Source organism: Salmo salar, chromosome ssa21, assembly GCF_905237065.1.
Source record: "Salmo salar chromosome ssa21, Ssal_v3.1, whole genome shotgun sequence".
NCBI classification, from domain to species: Eukaryota; Metazoa; Chordata; class Actinopteri; order Salmoniformes; family Salmonidae; genus Salmo; species Salmo salar.
In genome coordinates, this window is record NC_059462.1 from 386,648 (window position 1) to 404,366 (window position 17,719).

The 17,719-nt window shown below is 42.9% G+C and overlaps 1 protein-coding gene across 8 annotated transcripts in view; it reads left to right on the top strand.

The window, feature by feature from the left end:
* The window catches only part of LOC106581613 (E3 ubiquitin-protein ligase MYCBP2), a 383,302-nt gene that overhangs the window by 163,632 nt on the left and 201,951 nt on the right, over positions 1–17,719 (top strand). For all 8 annotated transcript variants that reach the window (XM_045704972.1, XM_045704966.1, XM_045704969.1 and 5 more), the window contains 5 exons: positions 11,003–11,122; positions 15,819–15,900; positions 16,065–16,182; positions 16,587–16,791; positions 17,201–17,354. In XM_045704972.1, the coding sequence (XP_045560928.1) occupies positions 11,003–11,122; positions 15,819–15,900; positions 16,065–16,182; positions 16,587–16,791; positions 17,201–17,354 (679 nt within the window). The remainder of the gene's footprint in view (positions 1–11,002; positions 11,123–15,818; positions 15,901–16,064; positions 16,183–16,586; positions 16,792–17,200; positions 17,355–17,719) is intronic.

The window sequence follows — 17,719 nt, forward strand, 5'->3', positions numbered from 1 at the left end:
TTATTAGCAAATTATGGTGGAAAATAAGTATTTGGTCAATAACAAAAGTTTATCTCAATACTTTGTTATATACCCTTTGTTGGCAATGACACAGGTCAAACGTTTTCTGTAAGTCTTCACAAGGTTTTCACACACTGTTGCTGGTATTTTGGCCCATTCTTCCATGCAGATCTTCTCTAGAGCAGTGATGTTTTGGGGCTGTCGCTGGGCAACACGGACTTTCAACTCCCTCCAAAGATTTTCTATGGGGTTGAGATTTGGAGACTGGCTAGGCCACTCCAGGACCTTGAAATGCTTCTTACGAAGCCACTCCTTCGTTGCCCGGGCGGTGTGTTTGGGTCATTGTCATGCTGAAAGACCCAGCCACGTTTCATCTTCAATGCCCTTGCTGATGGAAGGAGGTTTTCACTCAAAATCTCACGATACATGGCCCCATTCATTCTTTCCTTTACACGGATCAGTCGTCCTGGTCCCTTTGCAGAAAAACAGCCCCAAAGCACGATGTTTCCACCCCCATGCTTCACAGTAGGTATGGTGTTCTTTGGATGCAACTCAGCATTCTTTGTCCTCCAAACACAACGACTTGAGTTTTTACCAAAAAGTTATATTTTGGTTTCATCTTACCATATGACATTCTCCCAATCCTCTTCTGGATCATCCAAATGCTCTCTAGCAAACTTCAGACGGGCCTGGACATGTACTGGCTTAAGCAGGGGGACACATCTGGCACTGCAGGATTTGAGTCCCTGGCGGCGTAGTGTGTTACTCATGGTAGGCTTTGTTACTTTGGTCCCAGCTCTCTGCAGGTCATTCACTAGGTCCCCCCGTGTGCTTCTGGGATTTTTGCTCACCGTTCTTGTGATCAGTTTGACCCCACGGGGTGAGATCTTGCGTGAAGCCCCAGATCGAGGGAGATTATCAGTGGTCTTGTATGTCTTCCATTTCCTAATAATTGCTCCCACAGTTGATTTCTTCAAACCAAGCTGCTTACCTATTGCAGATTCAGTCTTCCCAGCCTGGTGCAGGTCTACAATTTTGTTTCTGGTGTCCTTTGACAGCTCTTTGGTCTTGGCCATAGTGGAGTTTGGAGTGTGACTGTTTGAGGTTGTGGACAGGTGTCTTTTATACTGATAACAAGTTCAAACAGGTGCCATTAATACAGGTAACAAGTGGAGGACAGAGGAGCCTCTTAAAGAAGAAGTTACAGGTCTGTGAGAGCCAGAAATCTTGCTTGTTTGTAGGTGACCAAATACTTATTTTCCACCATAATTTGCAAATAAATTCATTAAAAATCCTACAATGTGACTTTCTGATTTTTTTTTCCTCATTTTGTCTGTCATAGTTGACGTGTACCTATGATGAAAATTACAGGCCTCTCATCTTTTTAAGTGGGAGAATTTGGGAGAACTTGCACAATTGGTGGCTGACTAAATACTTTGCCCCCACTGTATGTCATACAGAAAACAGCCCTGGTGGACGGAGCCGACATGACGGCTGGTTACACAAAGGAAAGGGGGTTGGGTTTGAGTGAAAGAGCTGGAGGCTTGAGGAACAAAGGGAGAAGCCATGCTATCGTAAATACAGTATCTTATGCATTCTAAATTTACCGCCCATTTGGAAAAGGAAAATGCAATAAATATGTACTCTGAGCTGTGCTTCGGTAGGTTGGTCGTAGATGCTGGCCGTGTTGCCCAACAGAGATCTTGCTGTCCTCGGAAGAATGTCTCTGGTGGTAAATGGGATACGTTGTAGTATTGTCCTTGTGTGTTAGACTGGATACGTCGTCCGTCCTTTCCTAGCCCATGTTTACAGCTGCCGCTGATAACTCAACGGCTAGGAGGTATCACTTCTGTAGTGAACAAGAGTTCAAAGTTCATACCATTCGCAACCAAAGCTCACGCTGAGGTTGGCTTAGTTCTGTAGTTATTATGTGAATCCTTCTGACATCGGACCCTCGCCCTAATGTACCCGGAACAGAAGGTTACATTTTCGTCAAGGGCTTATGTAGTGGAGGGAGAGAAGGGTGTGTTTCATACTTTATAACCAATGTCTCTTCACAGGGGCGGGCCACTGATTGAGCAGAGCTCTAACCTTATGAAAACCCAATTCTCTCATTTGGAAGCTAAAATTACATTTAATCTTTTCACAAATAGTTTCATATTTAAACATTTAAATTGCACAACAATTCCATGTGAATCTGATAACTAGAATGTGTAAACTTTCCCAGAAACAGTTTATGTCGTCCTGTCATCAGTCATAATGTCTCAGATGACAACCGAACTGACATCATATTCATTAAGTAACAACGCATATTTTCAACTGGTTCTATTACCGAAATATGGTTCCTTTCCCCCCACTTGTTTGATGTTCCCAGGCTCTCTATGCTGAACAAAGGCTATTCAAGAGTCCTTCAGTAGAGTCAGAGAGAGAGAGAGGGAAGGGAGAAAGGCATTTATGGGGGGGTCATAAACCTCACCCACAGGCCAACGTCATGACAGGGTATTGGGGGGGGGGGGAGGACAATTTAAGCAATTTTAGAATAAGGTTGTAATGTAACAAAATGTGGAAAAAGTCAAGGTGTCTGAATACTTTCCGAATGTAGATAAGGTTAGTTAGCCACGCTGACACCTGCCAGTGCCACATAGAAGTTCCCACACCCAATTTGTGAATATGTACAAGATGCCTTCATAATTCTTTGGAGTTGGAACCTAAATGTGCATTTCCTCTCTACGACAGCTCCTTTAAATGTGATTGCAACAATGTGATTGCTACAAAAAATGTTATTTTAAATTCATGATATGCAGTGTATAGCCATTGATTCTTGAAGAATATAACTTATAAATACCTCATTTGTCTAACCCCATTAGAACTGAAAATATAAGCTTTTTCTACTCGTTTGTAAACGATGCAATTGTAAACAAACACTATACAGCTTCAGAACATGGTTACGACTATAATTTTGATCTCAGGGATGGTCAGTCCATGCATCCATAGCTCTGTCTATGAATTTGACAGTGGTTACATTTCTCCAGCCCCATCCCCCAGCTGTTTACTGAAACAGTGGGGTGATGACAGCTTTGCAATTTTTTGATCTGCCCCTTTTAATTAAAGACCCGTTCTAAATAGGTTTCCTCTCTCTGGGGCATCTCTGGTGCAGAGAATAAGAAACAATTGGGAGTCTGTTAATTCTTCTTCTGCTTTGGCTCTAGAGTCCTTGGATGGCGACACTACTTTTGTTAAAGAAAAATCTATATCACAGTCCAACTCGATTGAACAACTCTCTAAGCAGCAGAGTAGATTTCTTAGAGTGGCCGTCGACTGATAAAGCAGAATTAGATGCATGTGAAACAGCAGGCGTTGTCAAAGTGCCTAGCCTCAAACAACAAGCAGACTATTATGGGATAGATCAGAGAGAAGAGAAGTTGTGACGGATAGACTTCCGACACCAATTGCACCTATTTTATGTTATCCTAGACATCGGTGCAGGCTTTCAAATTAATATTTATAGTAACAAATTAAATAATTCAGTATTTTTATTTTTTTATCTGAACAGGGCACATTTCAAAATATCCTTCATGGATAATAACTAATTGGTATAAATAGATTGTGTCTGTTCCCTGTGGTTATATTTGGAAGCAACAAATTAAAGGTGCAATATGCTCCACCATTTCCTGGTTGTTAAAATTCTAGTAGTTCTCCTAATTTCAGTTTGACAAAACAAGCAATCTATAGTGAAGATAATCATTGTATCAGCTAAACCCCTGTGAAATACTGGATATTTTCAACAACTAAATATTTTGTATTTTCAGCTGTTTGAAGCTGGTGCACAAAACCAAAAGTAAAAGACGCAAAAACTACCTGTAACTGGAAACATAGAAATAGTGCACATAGAATAGATCCATCGGTCCTTAGACTTGCTTTCAATAAGAACGACAAATATATAACTCACATTTCTATGTGAATTTGGTCGGGTAGCCTAAAAAGTTACATATTGCAGCTTTAAGATGTTGTAGAGGAAACTGCAGATGGAAGACGTAAAAGAGAACCATCCCACTATTCGTAATCAGGATTAATAATATGTCAAACTGGTTTACCCATTCAGATAATTCTATACTAAGATCTTTCCCTCTTCTACCCTAATTTTCCCCCCTCAATTGATGGTTCTGAGGTTGAGAGCAGGGGAATGTCTAGGTATTGACTTTGGATAGAAAAAATGCTAAGGGAGGATGGATTTTCTGAAGCATATCATTTAAGATTGAATTGTACTACACTGGCTCCGACGCTCGTCGGATGCGGCAGGGCTTGCAAACTATTACAGATTACAAAGGGAAGCACAGCCGCGAGCTGCCCAGTGACATGAGCCTTCCAGACGAGCTGAATTACTTCTATGCTCACTTCGAGGCAAGCAACACTGAAGCATGCATGAGAGCATCAGCTGTTCTGGACTACTGTATGATCACGCTCTCCGTAGCCGATGTGAGTAAGACCTTTAAACAGGTCAGCATTCACAAGGCCTTAGGGCCAGACGGATTACCAGTACGTGTACTCCGAGCATGCGCTGAACAACTGGCAAGTGTCTTCACTGACATTTTAAACCTGTCCCTGACTGAGTCTGGTATTCTAACGTGTTTCAAGCAGACCACCATAGTCCCTGTGCCCAAGAACACTAAGGTAACCTGCCTAAATGACTACCAAAACACCGTAGTACTCAAGTCTGTAGTCATGAAGTGCTTTGAAAGGCTGGTCATGGCCCACATCAACACCATTATCCCAGAAACCCTAGACCCACTCCCAATTTGTATACAGATCCACAGATAATGCAATCTCTATTGCACTCCACACTGCCCTTTCCCACCTGGACAAATTGAACACATTTGTGAGAATGCTATTCATTGACTACAGCTCAGTGTTCAACACCATAGTACCCTCAAAGCTCATCACTAAACTAAGGACCCTGTGACAAAACGCCTCCCTCTGCAACTGGTTCCAGGACTTCCTGACAGTCCGCCCCCAGGTGGTAACATTTTACATTTACATTTTAGTCATTTAGCAGACACTCTTATCCAGAGTGACTTACAGTAGTGAATGCATACATTTCATACGTTTTTTTTGTACTTTGCCCCCCATGGGAATCGAACCCACAACCCTGGCATTGCACATACCATGCTCTACCAACTGAGCCACAGGGAAGGTAAGGGTAGGTAACAACACATCCTCAACATGGGGGCCCCTCAGGGGTGCGTTCTCAGTCCCCTCCTGTACTCCCTGTTCACTCATGACTGCATGACCAAGCACGACTCCAACACCATCATTAAGTTTGCCGATGACACAACAGTGGTAGGCCTGATCACCAACAACGATGAGACTGCCTATAGGGAGGAGATCAGATCGGGTCCGTAGTCATAGACTGTTCTCTCTGCTACCACACAGCAACCGGTATCGGAGCACCAAGTCTAGGTCCAAGAGGCTTCTAAACAGATTCTACCCCCAAGCCATAAGACTCTTGAACATCTAATAAAATGGCTACCCAGACTATTTGAATTGCCCCCCTCTTCTACGCTGCTGCTGCTACTCTCTGTTATTATCTATGCATAGTCACTTTAAAATAACTCTACCAACATGCACATACAATTGAAGTCGGAAGTTTACATTCTCCTTAGCCAAATTAATTTAAACTCAGTTTTTCACAATTCCTGACATTTAATCCTAGTAAAAATTCCCTGCCTTAGGTCAGTTAGGATCACCACTTTATTTTAAGAATGTGAAATGTCAGAATAATTGTAGAGAATGATTTATTTAATATTTTATTTATTTCATCACATTCCCACTGGGTCAGAAGTTTACATACACTCAATTAGCATTTGGTAGCATTGCCTTTAAATTGTTTAACTTTGGTCAAACGTTTCGGGTAGCCTTCCACAAGCTTCCCACAATAAACTGGGTGAATTTTTTCCCATTCCTCCTGACAGAGCTGGTGTAACTGAGTCAGGTTTGTAGGCCTCCTTGCTCGCACACTCTTTTCAGTTCTGCCCACAAATTATAGGATTGAGGTTAGGGCTTTGTGATGGTCACTCCAATACCTTGACTTTGTTGTCCTTATGCCATTTTGCCACAACTTTGGAAGTATGCTTGGGGTCATTGTCCATTTGGAAGACCCATTTGTGACCAAGCCTTAACTTCCTGACTTGAGATGTTGCTTCAATATATCCACATAATTTTACTTCCTCATGAAGCCGTCTATTTTGTGAAGTGCAGTCCTTCCTGCAGCAAAGCACCCCCACAACATGATGCTGCCACCCGTGCTTCAAGGTTGGGATGGTGTTCTTCGGCTTGCAAGGCTCCCCCTTTTTCCTCCAAACATAACGATGATCATTAAGGCCAAACAGTTCTATTTTTGTTTCATCAGACCAGAGGACATTTCTCCAAAAAGTACGATCTTTGTCCCCATGTGCAGTTGCAAACCGTAGTCTGGCTTTTTTATGGCGGGTTTGAAGCAGTGGCTTCTTCCTTGCTGAGCATCCCGGACCTGTTTTCTCTCCATTTCCCCGGATTCCTACCGCAAGCTCTGGACATTTTCACCTGGATCTTTGCAGCTAGCTAGCTGCTATCCGAGTACTGGCTAACGTCAGTCCCGGAGCAAGCACCAATTAGCCTGGAGCTACGGCTAGCTAAAGACACCCATCAGCCACTCCTGGGCTACAATACCTCGACCCCTTCTACTGCCCGTACGGGGCACGGAACCCTGCCGATCCGTCACGACTGGACTACGACGTAATCTGCTCGAGGGGATACTCAACTGGCCTCTACATCGCAACCACCCCTGAATGCCCATCCACTAGCCGTGGCCTGCTAGCTGCTAGCTGTCTAGAGAATATTGGACTGTTAGCTGTATAGATCCATTGGCCATTTTCTTGGGCCACTATAGCTATTTTGCGAGTTGGACTTGGACTCCCCTGCTACTCAGAACTCTACTAATCCATCACGACTGGTCTATCGACGTCACCGCATGCGGAGGCCAAAACAGACTTTCCTCTGTCAAGATGTCCCTCTAAGGCCCTTGTGCTAGCTTGCTAGCTCGCCGTGTCTCCAGCCAGCCCAACCACTCACTGGACCCCTATTGATCACCTGGCTACGCATGCCTCACCCTAATATCAACATGCCTTGTCCATTACTGTCCTGGTTAGTGATTATTGCCTTTTTTCACTGTAGAGCCTCTAGCCCTGCTCAATATGCCTTAATCTACCATTTAGTTCCACCTCCCACATATGCGGTGACATCACCTGGTTTAAACGTCTCTAGAGACAATATCTCTCTCATCACTACTCAATGCCTAGGTTTAACTCCAATGTACTCACATCCTACCATACCTTTGTCTGTACATTATGCCTTGAATCTATTCTATCGCACCCAGAAACCTGCTCCTTTTACTCTCTGTTCCGAACGCACTAAACGACCAGTCCTGATAGCCTTTAGCAGTACCCTCATCCTACTTCTCCTCTGTTCCTCTGGTGATGTAGAGGTTAGTCCAGGCCCTGCAGTGCCTAGCTCCATTCCTACTCCCCAGGTGCTCTCATTTGTTCACTTCTGTAACCGTAAAAGCCTTGGTTTCATGCATGTTAACATCAGAAGCCTCCTCCCTAAGTTTGTTTTATTCACTGCTTAAGCACACTCTGCCAAACCGGATGTCCTAGCCGTGTCTGAATCCTGGCTTAGGAAGTCCACCAAAAACCCTGAAATTTCCATCCCTAACAATAACATTTTCCGACAAGATGGAACTGCCAAAGGGGGCGGAGTTGCAATCTACTGCAGAGAGAGCCTGCGGAGTTCTGTCTTACTTTCCAGGTCTGTACCCAAACAATTCGTACTCGAAATCCATCTTTCCAGAAACAAGTCTCTCACCGTTGCCGCTTGTTATAGACCACCCCCTGCCCCTGCCTTTCTAAGGTCTTCGAAAGCCAAGTTAACAGATTTCCGACCATTTAGATTCCCACCATACCTTCTCCGCTATGCAATCTGGTTTCAGAGCTGATCATGGGTGCACATCAGCCACGCTTAAGGTCCTAAACGATATCATAACCGCCATCGATAAGAGACATTACTGTGCAGCCGTATTCATCGACCTGGCTAAGGCTTTCGACTCTGTCAATCACAACATTCTTATTGGCAGACTCAACAGCCTTGGTTTCTCAAATGATTGCCTCGCCTGGTTCACCAACTACTTCTCTGATAGAGTTCAGTATGTGTCAAAGGAATTTTATATCCTAATGATAATAATTAGCAATCAATAAGCCTTGACTAATCCCCAGGGTTTGTAAGACACTGGGTTTAGAATAATTAGGCAAGGAGCTTTCTGCAAAAGTTTTGTTCAGTTTATTCAGAGAACGTTCTGCCCAACATTAACAAAGATGTCATTTCATCCTCTCTCTCCGCTTACGCACACACCTCCACACCAACAGTAGATAACCTACGCACACACATACGCACAAACAGTAGGTGAACAGTATCTCTCCCTTGACCTCCCACCATTGTTAATCACTATCTGTTCCTTTCCCCAGATATTATGAGAACCTTGAAGGCTACTCCCGGTATCTCACACACACGTCTACTGCTCCCTTGGGCCCACTAAATACACACACACATATTTCGTCCCGGGCCTCTACTAGACCTTTTGGGACTAACGTTCAGTACATGAATTATTCATTATCCATGCTACATAACTACTAATTAATAATGTATTATTGATTCATTTACCTTTATTAGATAATTATCTTATCAGTATGTCAAATTGGAGGGCCTGTTGTCTGGACCTCTGGCAGTCTCTATGGGGGTGCCACAGGGTTCAATTCTCGGGACGACTCTCTTCTCTGTATACATCAATGATGTCGCTCTTGCTGCTGGTGATTGTTTGATCCACCTCTACGCAGATGACACCATTCTGTGTACCTCTGGCCCTTCTTTGGACACTGTGTTAACTAACCTCCAGATGAGCTTCAATACTACCCACCACTGCGACCTGTACGCTCTCATTTGCTGGCCCTCGCTTCATATTCGTCGCCAAACCCACTGGCTCCAGGTCATCTACAAGTCTCTGCTAGGTAAAGCCCCGCCTTATCTCAGCTCATTGGTCACCATAGCTGCACCCACCCGTAGCACACGCTCCAGCAGGTATATCTCACTGGTCACCCCCAAAGCCAATTCTTCCTTTGGCCGCCTCTCCTTCCAGTCCTCTGCTGCCAATGACTGGAACGAACTCCAAAAATCACTAAAGCTGGAGACTCTTACCTCCCTCACTAGCTTTAAGCACCAGCTGTCAGAGCAGCTCACAGATCACTGCACCTGTACATAGCTCATCTGTAAATAGCCCATCCAATCTACCTCATCCCCATACTGTATTTATTTATTTATCTTGCTCCTTTGCACCCCAGTATCTCTACTTGCACATTCATCTTCTGCACATTCTACCATTCCAGTGTTTAATTGCTATATTGTAACTACTTCGCCACCATGGCCTATTTATTGCCTTACCTCTCTTATCCTACCTCATTTGCACGTGCTGTATATAGATTTTTCTACTGTATTATTGGTTGTATGTTTGTTTATTCTATGTGTAACTCTGTTGTTGTATGTGTCGAACTGCTTTGCTTTATCTTGGCCAGGTTGCAGTTGCAAATGAGAACTTGTTCTCAACTAGCCTACCTGGTTAAATAAAGGTGAAATAAAATAAAAAATACAAATCTCTAGGAGACAGACCGCGTCTCCTTCCTGAGCGGTATGATGGTGCGTGGTCCCATGGTGTATATACTTGCGTACTATTGTTTGTACAGATGAACGTGGTACCTTCAGGCGTTTGGAAATTGCTCCCATGGATGAACCAGACTTGTGGAGGTCTACAATTGTTTTTCTGAGGTCTTGGCTGATTTCTTTAGATATTCCCGTGATGTCAAGCAGAGGCACTGTGTTTGAAGGTAGGCATTGAAATACATCCACAGGTACAGTGAGGGGGGGAAATGATTTGATCCCCTTGCTGATTTGGTACGTTTGCCCACTGACAGAAATTATCAGTCTGTAATTTTAATGGTAGGTTTATTTGAACAGTGAGAGACAGAATAACAACAAAAAAATCCAGAAAAACGCATGTCAAAAATGTTATAAATTGATTTGCATTTCAATGAGGGTAATAAGTATTTGACCCTTCTGCAAAACATGACTTAGTACTTGGTGGCAAAACCCTTGTTGGCAATCACAGAGGTCCGACGTTTCTTGTAGTTGGCCACCAGGTTTGCACACATCTCAGGAGGGATTTTGTCCCACTCCTCTTTGCAGATCTTCTCCAAGTCATAAGTGTTATAACACTGATTTTTCTTAACTGCTTTGTTGGTTAAGGGCTTGTAAGTGAGCATTTCACTGTAAATTCTACAGATGTTGTGTTCGGCACATGACAAATAATTAACATTTGATATCATTTGATTTTGAAGGTCAAATATAGGATATTATGCTACTATAGAGGTAAAGCATCAAGGGGAGATGGTGTGTTCTTGTACCCCTATTTTGCACTTTTCTTGAAACTAAAATAACGTTTGTTTCAACTTTATACAGAACAGGTATGACAGTATTTTTAGAACTTTAAAAAAATAAATGCACCTGGAAAGAACTGCTGTGTAGTTAGGTGTCACAAGCACCTACAAGCGATACACCACATTGAAATTGAACATGGAGCAATCTTAACCCAGAGTCCTGCTCTGTTTGAGATTTTGAGAGTTTTTACCTTTTTTACCTTTTCGCATGCCTTCATTTCCTATTCTTCCTTCTCTCCTTTTTTTCTCGGAATCACTTGCTCATTTCAGCTTCCCCAGGACTGTCGGTTTTCCGATCCTGAGACACCCATCTCTGAAGCTGCAAACAGAGTTCTCTCCCTCTTTCTTAACCCCTACCCCCTCTGTCTCTCTCCTGCCTGCTCCATCCTTCTCTCTCCACCTGACTGACGACCTGTTCACCTTTGCAGATGGGAGCAGCGAGCGAGGGGAGAAGGACGCCAGTAAGATCACCACTTACCCCCCGGGGGCGGTGCTTTTCGACTGCGAGATGACAGCTGTGCAGGTCAGCTGCGGCCTCCACCATTCAGGTAGGTCCCCTTGCCACTTCCTGTCATTCACTTCTTGCTTCTTCTTTGATCTCTTTTTCAGTGGTGTTTGATCACAAGTGGAAGACTGTTTTGTTGATGAGTGTCTTCTGGCCACATATCAAATAGCCACAGGTCATAAAGGTATTTCAATAGAAAGGAATTTACCCTTCACTAAGCCCCACCCCTTTTCTTACGGTTGCTTCCTTGGTCAACATTTTCCCGGGAAGCTCAATTCCCCATTCAAACTATTTGAGAGAACCCCTGACAATGATATCAAATTAATTCATTCACAATGAAATGAAACACAAACTAACCATTGCTAATGAGAAGACTATTGGGCATGTTGTGGCAGACTCATTACAATTGCTTCACAGGAACTTGGTAAAATGAAGTTTGTAATGTGGCTAGTGTTAGGTTCAAATTTTTCAGAGTAAATAACACACAGAGGTTTAATTATTCCAAAAGGGTCGACACAGCTGTATTCAGACCAAGACGTTTCCACCACTACCAGTACATATACTCCACTTTAGACACCCCTCCTTCTCTCCACCACTACCAGTATATATACTCCACTTTAGACACTCCTCCTTCTCTCCACCACTACCAGTATATATACTCCACTTTAGACACCCCTCCTTCTCTCCACCGCTACCAGTATATATACTCCACTTTAGACACCCCTCCTTCTCTCCACCGCTACCAGTATATATACTCCACTTTAGACACCCCTCCTTCTCTCCACCGCTACCAGTATATATACTCCACTTTAGACACCCCTCCTTCTCTCCACCGCTACCAGTATATATACTCCACTTTAGACACCCCTCCTTCTCTCCACCGCTACCAGTATATATACTCCACTTTAGACACCCCTCCTTCTCTCCACCGCTACCAGTATATATACTCCACTTTAGACACCCCTCCTTCTCTCCACCACTACCAGTATATATACTCCACTTTAGACACCCCTCCTTTTCTCTTCCACTACCAGTATATATACTCCACTTTAGACACCCCTCCTTCTCTCCACCACTACCAGTATATATACTCCACTTTAGACACCCCTCCTTCTCTCCACTTTAGACACCCCTCCTTCTCTCCACCACTAACAGTATATATATACTCCACTTTAGACACCCCTCCTTCTCTCCACCACTACCAGTATATATACTCCACTTTAGACACCCCTCCTTCTCTACACCACTACCAGTATATATACTCCACTTTAGACACCCCTCCTCTCCAGTCCTTACATCTTATGGTTCGACAGGATGAAGAAGTTGTAGAGTAATGAACCGTTCTTTCTCCCTTAAGGTGACCTGACCTCAACCCCCCTTGATATCTAGTCCAAAGCTCTCCACCCGTATAACCTATTTCACTCCCGTGACTCCCTCCCGTCCACCCAGCACATTCCACAGCCACTCTGTCTTTCCACAGAGAACCATTAACTTCTGACATAAAAACCAGTCTCTTCCACTCCTTTATATACTATGCTTATAACAATGTTCAAAGTTAACCCCGAATCCAACACTAGCCACTGGATGGCTCTGAATGCACCATCAGCATGCAGTTAACTAACCACTTTTGGACCAAACTAGTGCTCTTAATTCATCCTGCTATTGACAGCAGATGAGTTGTATTCATTATATAGCTAACTTAGCTAGCTAACATACATTTGGAGAAAATGTGTTATATTAACTGTCTAGCTTGCTTTAGCAGCATTTTTATTGGTGGTCAATGGAACAGATTCAAAATATGCTCCAGCAATAGGCTCTGCATTTTAGAACTCAGTCGCAAGTCAGCGTTGGCGCTCATGTTAAGAATTTGACCGCGCCTTGCGGTTGATACCATTCTCTTTACTTTACTTTGTAAAAAGAAGCTGTTACAGGACTGTTTTATTTACTGTAGCTCTATGACTAATGTAATATAAGGGAAATGAAACATTAAATTTGTTGCAGTAAGCTTTTAGAATAATGCAAAACATATCCTTGACTCTATCCAAGTTGATCAGCAGGAAACAAACGATCCCAGTCAGCCTGCACAGCCTGACCATCGGAACTACACCTAAACTATACCAAAACTAACTTCACACATAATAAGAGTTAGCCTATTGACAATAATCTGAGGCCCATCAGTTGTCAAATTAATAATTAGGCCTATCAGTTGTCAAATTGTACATGAAGAGATGGGTGCATCTTGTAATTCACAGATGCAGGGAATAGAGCATCACTTTATCAAATCCTCCTTCAGAGTCACAAGCAGGTAAACATTTTGATTTCTATATAGAAAGAGCATATTCTGCAGGTTCTATGACACTTACCTTTGTCAAATAACTCTCAAAGTTCAAGAGGTGCAGCTCTATTTCCAAATGTCACTTTTTCAAAAATAACCATACTGTCCATGCATTCAGCACATTACAACTTGCGCAGCAGCATTGCTCTGGCTTCTAAGCAAAAACTAGCAACACAATCAAATTAAAATAGGCTATTCTGTCGTCAATTGGTGAATGGCGATAGAAACCAGATATAAATTGATTATGGTGCATGTGACTTCAATGAACTGAATGATGAGGGTGAAGAGAGTGATTGATTGAATTTAGAACACTAACTATTTTATTATGAAAGGCTGGAAAATGTATATAATTTCCCCTCGGAGTCAAATCTGAAACCGAGTACAACATACAATGTTTGTAGTTCACAATGTCAATCCTAACCAAACGAATGGACGCACTGGCAGAGTTTAGATGAGTTTGAGTCGGACGGAGGACTTCGAGCCTCTGCCTCCGATACCTGAGCCTCACCGCAGAAAAACCAGAACAGAGCCAACTGATCAATAAGTCTGTTTCATATTGTATCTTGTCATGAATATATTTCCACAAATATTTATTTATGCAATTTATCTTTTATAATTCATGCTCTGGTGCTTTTGTTCAGGAATACAACAAATAATTTCACCTGCGCACCTGGCTGGTTATATTATTATCTTTTCCGTTTCTACTTTGTCTAAAGAAGCTGTAACTGGAATAAATTACTATAACTCTATTACTAATCAAATCTACAAATAAAGTTGATCAAATGGATTACACAGTAGTTTTTATTGTAAGGAAAATTAAAATAGGATATATGTTTTTTTCTAGGACTGTGGAATTATACAAAACATATCCTTGACTCGATCTAAGCAAATAACATTTTTTTTTTACATTGATATACACTGACCAAAAATAAATGCAACATGCAACAATTTCAAAGATTTGACTGAGTTACATTTCATATAAGGAAATCCATCAATTTAAATAAATTCATTAGGCTCTAGTCAATGGATTTCACATTACTGGAAATACAGATATTGCTCTGAAGGTCACAGATACCTTAAAAAAAAAAAAAGTAGGGGCGTGGATCAGAAAACCAGGAACTGGAACATGCTGTCGTACACGTCAATCCAGAGCATCCCAAACGTGCTCAATGGATGACATGTCTGTTGAGTATGCAGCCATGGAAGAACTGGGACATTTTCAGCTTCCAGGAATTGTGTACAGATCCTTGTGACATGGGGCCGTGCATTATCATGCTGAAACATGAGGGGATGGCGGCGTATGAATGGCACGACAATGGGCCTTAGGATTTCATCACGGTATCTTTGGGCATTCAAATTGCCATTGATAAAATGCAATTGTGTTCATTGACCTGCCTATGCCGTAACCCCACCATGGGGCACTCTGTTCACAACGTAGACATCAGCAAACCACTCGCCCACACGACACCATACACGCTATCTGCCCGGTACAGGGGATTCATCCGTGAAGAGCAAAGAGCACACTTCTCCCGTGTGTCAATTGCCATTGAAGGTGAGCATTTGCCCACTGAAGTCAGTTAAGATGCCGAACTGCAGTCAGGTCAAGACCCTGGTGAGGACGACAAGCACGCAGGTGAGCTTCCCTGAGACGGTTTCTGACAGTTTGTGTAGAAATTGTTGTGCAAAACCAACAGTTGTGCAACCCCAGACTTTCATCAGCTGTCCGGGTGGCTGGTCACAGACCATCCCCCATGTGAAGAAGCCAGATGTAGAGTTCCTGTGGTTGTGTTCCTGCGGTAGTGAGGCCGGTTAGATGTGCTGCAAAATTCTCTTGCTTATGGTAGAGAAATTAACATTCAATTATCTGGCAACAGCTCTGGTGGAAATTTATGCAGTCAGCATGCCAATTGCACGCTCCCTCAAAACTGGCATTTTGGTGTTTGACAAAACTGCACATTTAAAGTGGCCTTTTATTGTGTAATGATCATGCTGTTTAATCAGCTTTTTGAAATGCCACCACCTGTCAGTGGATGGATTATCTTGGCGAAGGAGAAATGCTCACTAAAAGGAATGTAATCAAATTTGATGAAATAAATCAGAGAGAGAAGCCATTTGTGCGTATGGAACATTTCTGGGATCTTTTATTTCAGCACATGGAACCAACACTTTACATGTTTGCGTTTATTTTGTTCAGCATATTTTCACAAATATTTCTACATACAATTAATCCTTTACAATAGTTTATTCAGTATCAAGCATGGTTGCCTATGTTTGGGCACCTTCAGGTTGATAGGCATCTGAATATGCTGAATGTACACAACACATTGCGATAAGTGATATTATGTGGTATTTAATATGTAATGATGACGTTATGAAATGTTTTTTCTCTGGTCCTGTCCTGTAGTGGTGCTGTTGGAGAATGGGGATGTCTATACATTTGGCTACGGTCAGCATGGCCAGCTTGGACACGGCGATGTCAACTCAAGGTAACCACTGACACACACCCACACAAATTATTAGTAAACAGACGATAAAGAAATACATGTAATGCAGTACAATCATTTAGTCCCTTGATGTTTGGGGGTAAAGGCTGTCCATGAACCTGGGTTTTAACTCCCTCTCTTTCCCCCCTCTCTCTGTGTCTGTGTAGGGGATCTCCCACACTGGTGCAGGCTCTTCCAGGTCCGAGTGTTCAGGTGACAGCTGGTAGTAACCACACGGCAGTGCTCCTCATGGACGGACAGGTCTTCACCTTCGGCAGCTTCTCGGTACGCCACGCCCCTACGGGTTCAATGTCTTTTTTACACAGATGTGATTTTTCTCTGACTTTGTTTTTCTGATTAACTGGAACCATTGAATTGTATCTAACCCCAAACCAGAATCCCAAATGTTCCTTGTTGACCTTGTTGTAATAGTAAAATATTTGCAATGTTACTTTTTCCATTGCTGAAATTTTTATTGAATGCATAGAGATGAATATTGTATCGTATTTGAAATGTGGGGGACCACATAATGAAGATACTGACTTCTCTCTCTTGTCTGATCATGGTTGTTTTACCTACTTTTGTTGAATGCAGTGATTTGTAAGTCATTCTAAATAAGATGACTGACATGACAAAATTACCAAAATGACTGAAACGTATGGACTGAAATTAAATAAATGTCTCCGCAGAAAGGGCAGCTGGGTCGGCCAATCCTGGACATGCCCTACTGGAACGCCAAGCCCTCTCCCATGCCCAACATTGGTGCCAAGTATGGCCGCAAGGCCACTTGGATTGGGGCCAGCGGCGACCAGACCTTCCTGAGAATAGACGAGGCCCTGATCAACTCGCACGTCCTGGCTACCTCCGAGATCTTCGCTAGCAAAGACATCATCGGTAAGTTGCACGCCTTCTGCTCTAAGGTCCTAACCTTAACCTGAGATCAGGACTCACATCAATAAAGTGTCTCAAATTAGTAATGCTGATCTAGAAGTGTAGATCTTAATGGATTATATTACATGGACAGGTGGGACCTGATCCTAGAATAGCGCTGCTACTCTGAGATGCTTGGTGAAAACAGGCCCTGAGCAAACTTTCATGCAAAACTTCCATTGACATAAATGTATGATTCCCATGCAAGTTAGGATTGGTCCTTCACTCAAAACCTCTATGTGGAAATGTCTTAAGATATTACACAAAATATGATATAATATTTAGATAAAAAAATGTCCAATGCCATTTTAGCCAAACAATTCCACACAATGAAAATAGTGCATTAGCCTGAACCTTCTTTGTGTCCGACCAGGCTTAGTCCCCACCTCTGTATCGGAGCCTCCTCCCTTTAAATGCCTGCTCATCAACAAGCTAGATGGCAGCTGCCGCACCTTCAACGACTCCGAGCAGGAGGACCTGCAGGGCTTTGGCCTCTGTCTCGATCCCGTCTACAACGTCATCTGGAGGTCAGACTCTCTTTATTTCAATCTTTAACACTCACTCTTGCGCGCACTCCCTCTCCCTCCCTCTTTCCCCATCTGAGTTTAGCTGCGTCTTTGTAGCAAACCCTATTCTCCATATAGTGCACTATTACCGTTTTCACACTACCGAGCTGAAACGAAACCTGGTTACCATAATTGCTGTAAAGCACAATGGGAAAATAAAAAGTAGAGCCAGATCGGTACGGTTAGGGTCGGCCCTATAGTGTGAATCTAGCATGGACTATATGGGGAGTATGGTATCGTTTGAGGCTCACTGTCCCTGCTGAATCTCCTTTAAAATGTGACAGACAGGATTTTCAAAACCCATATTCATAAGCGCTTTTAGCTTC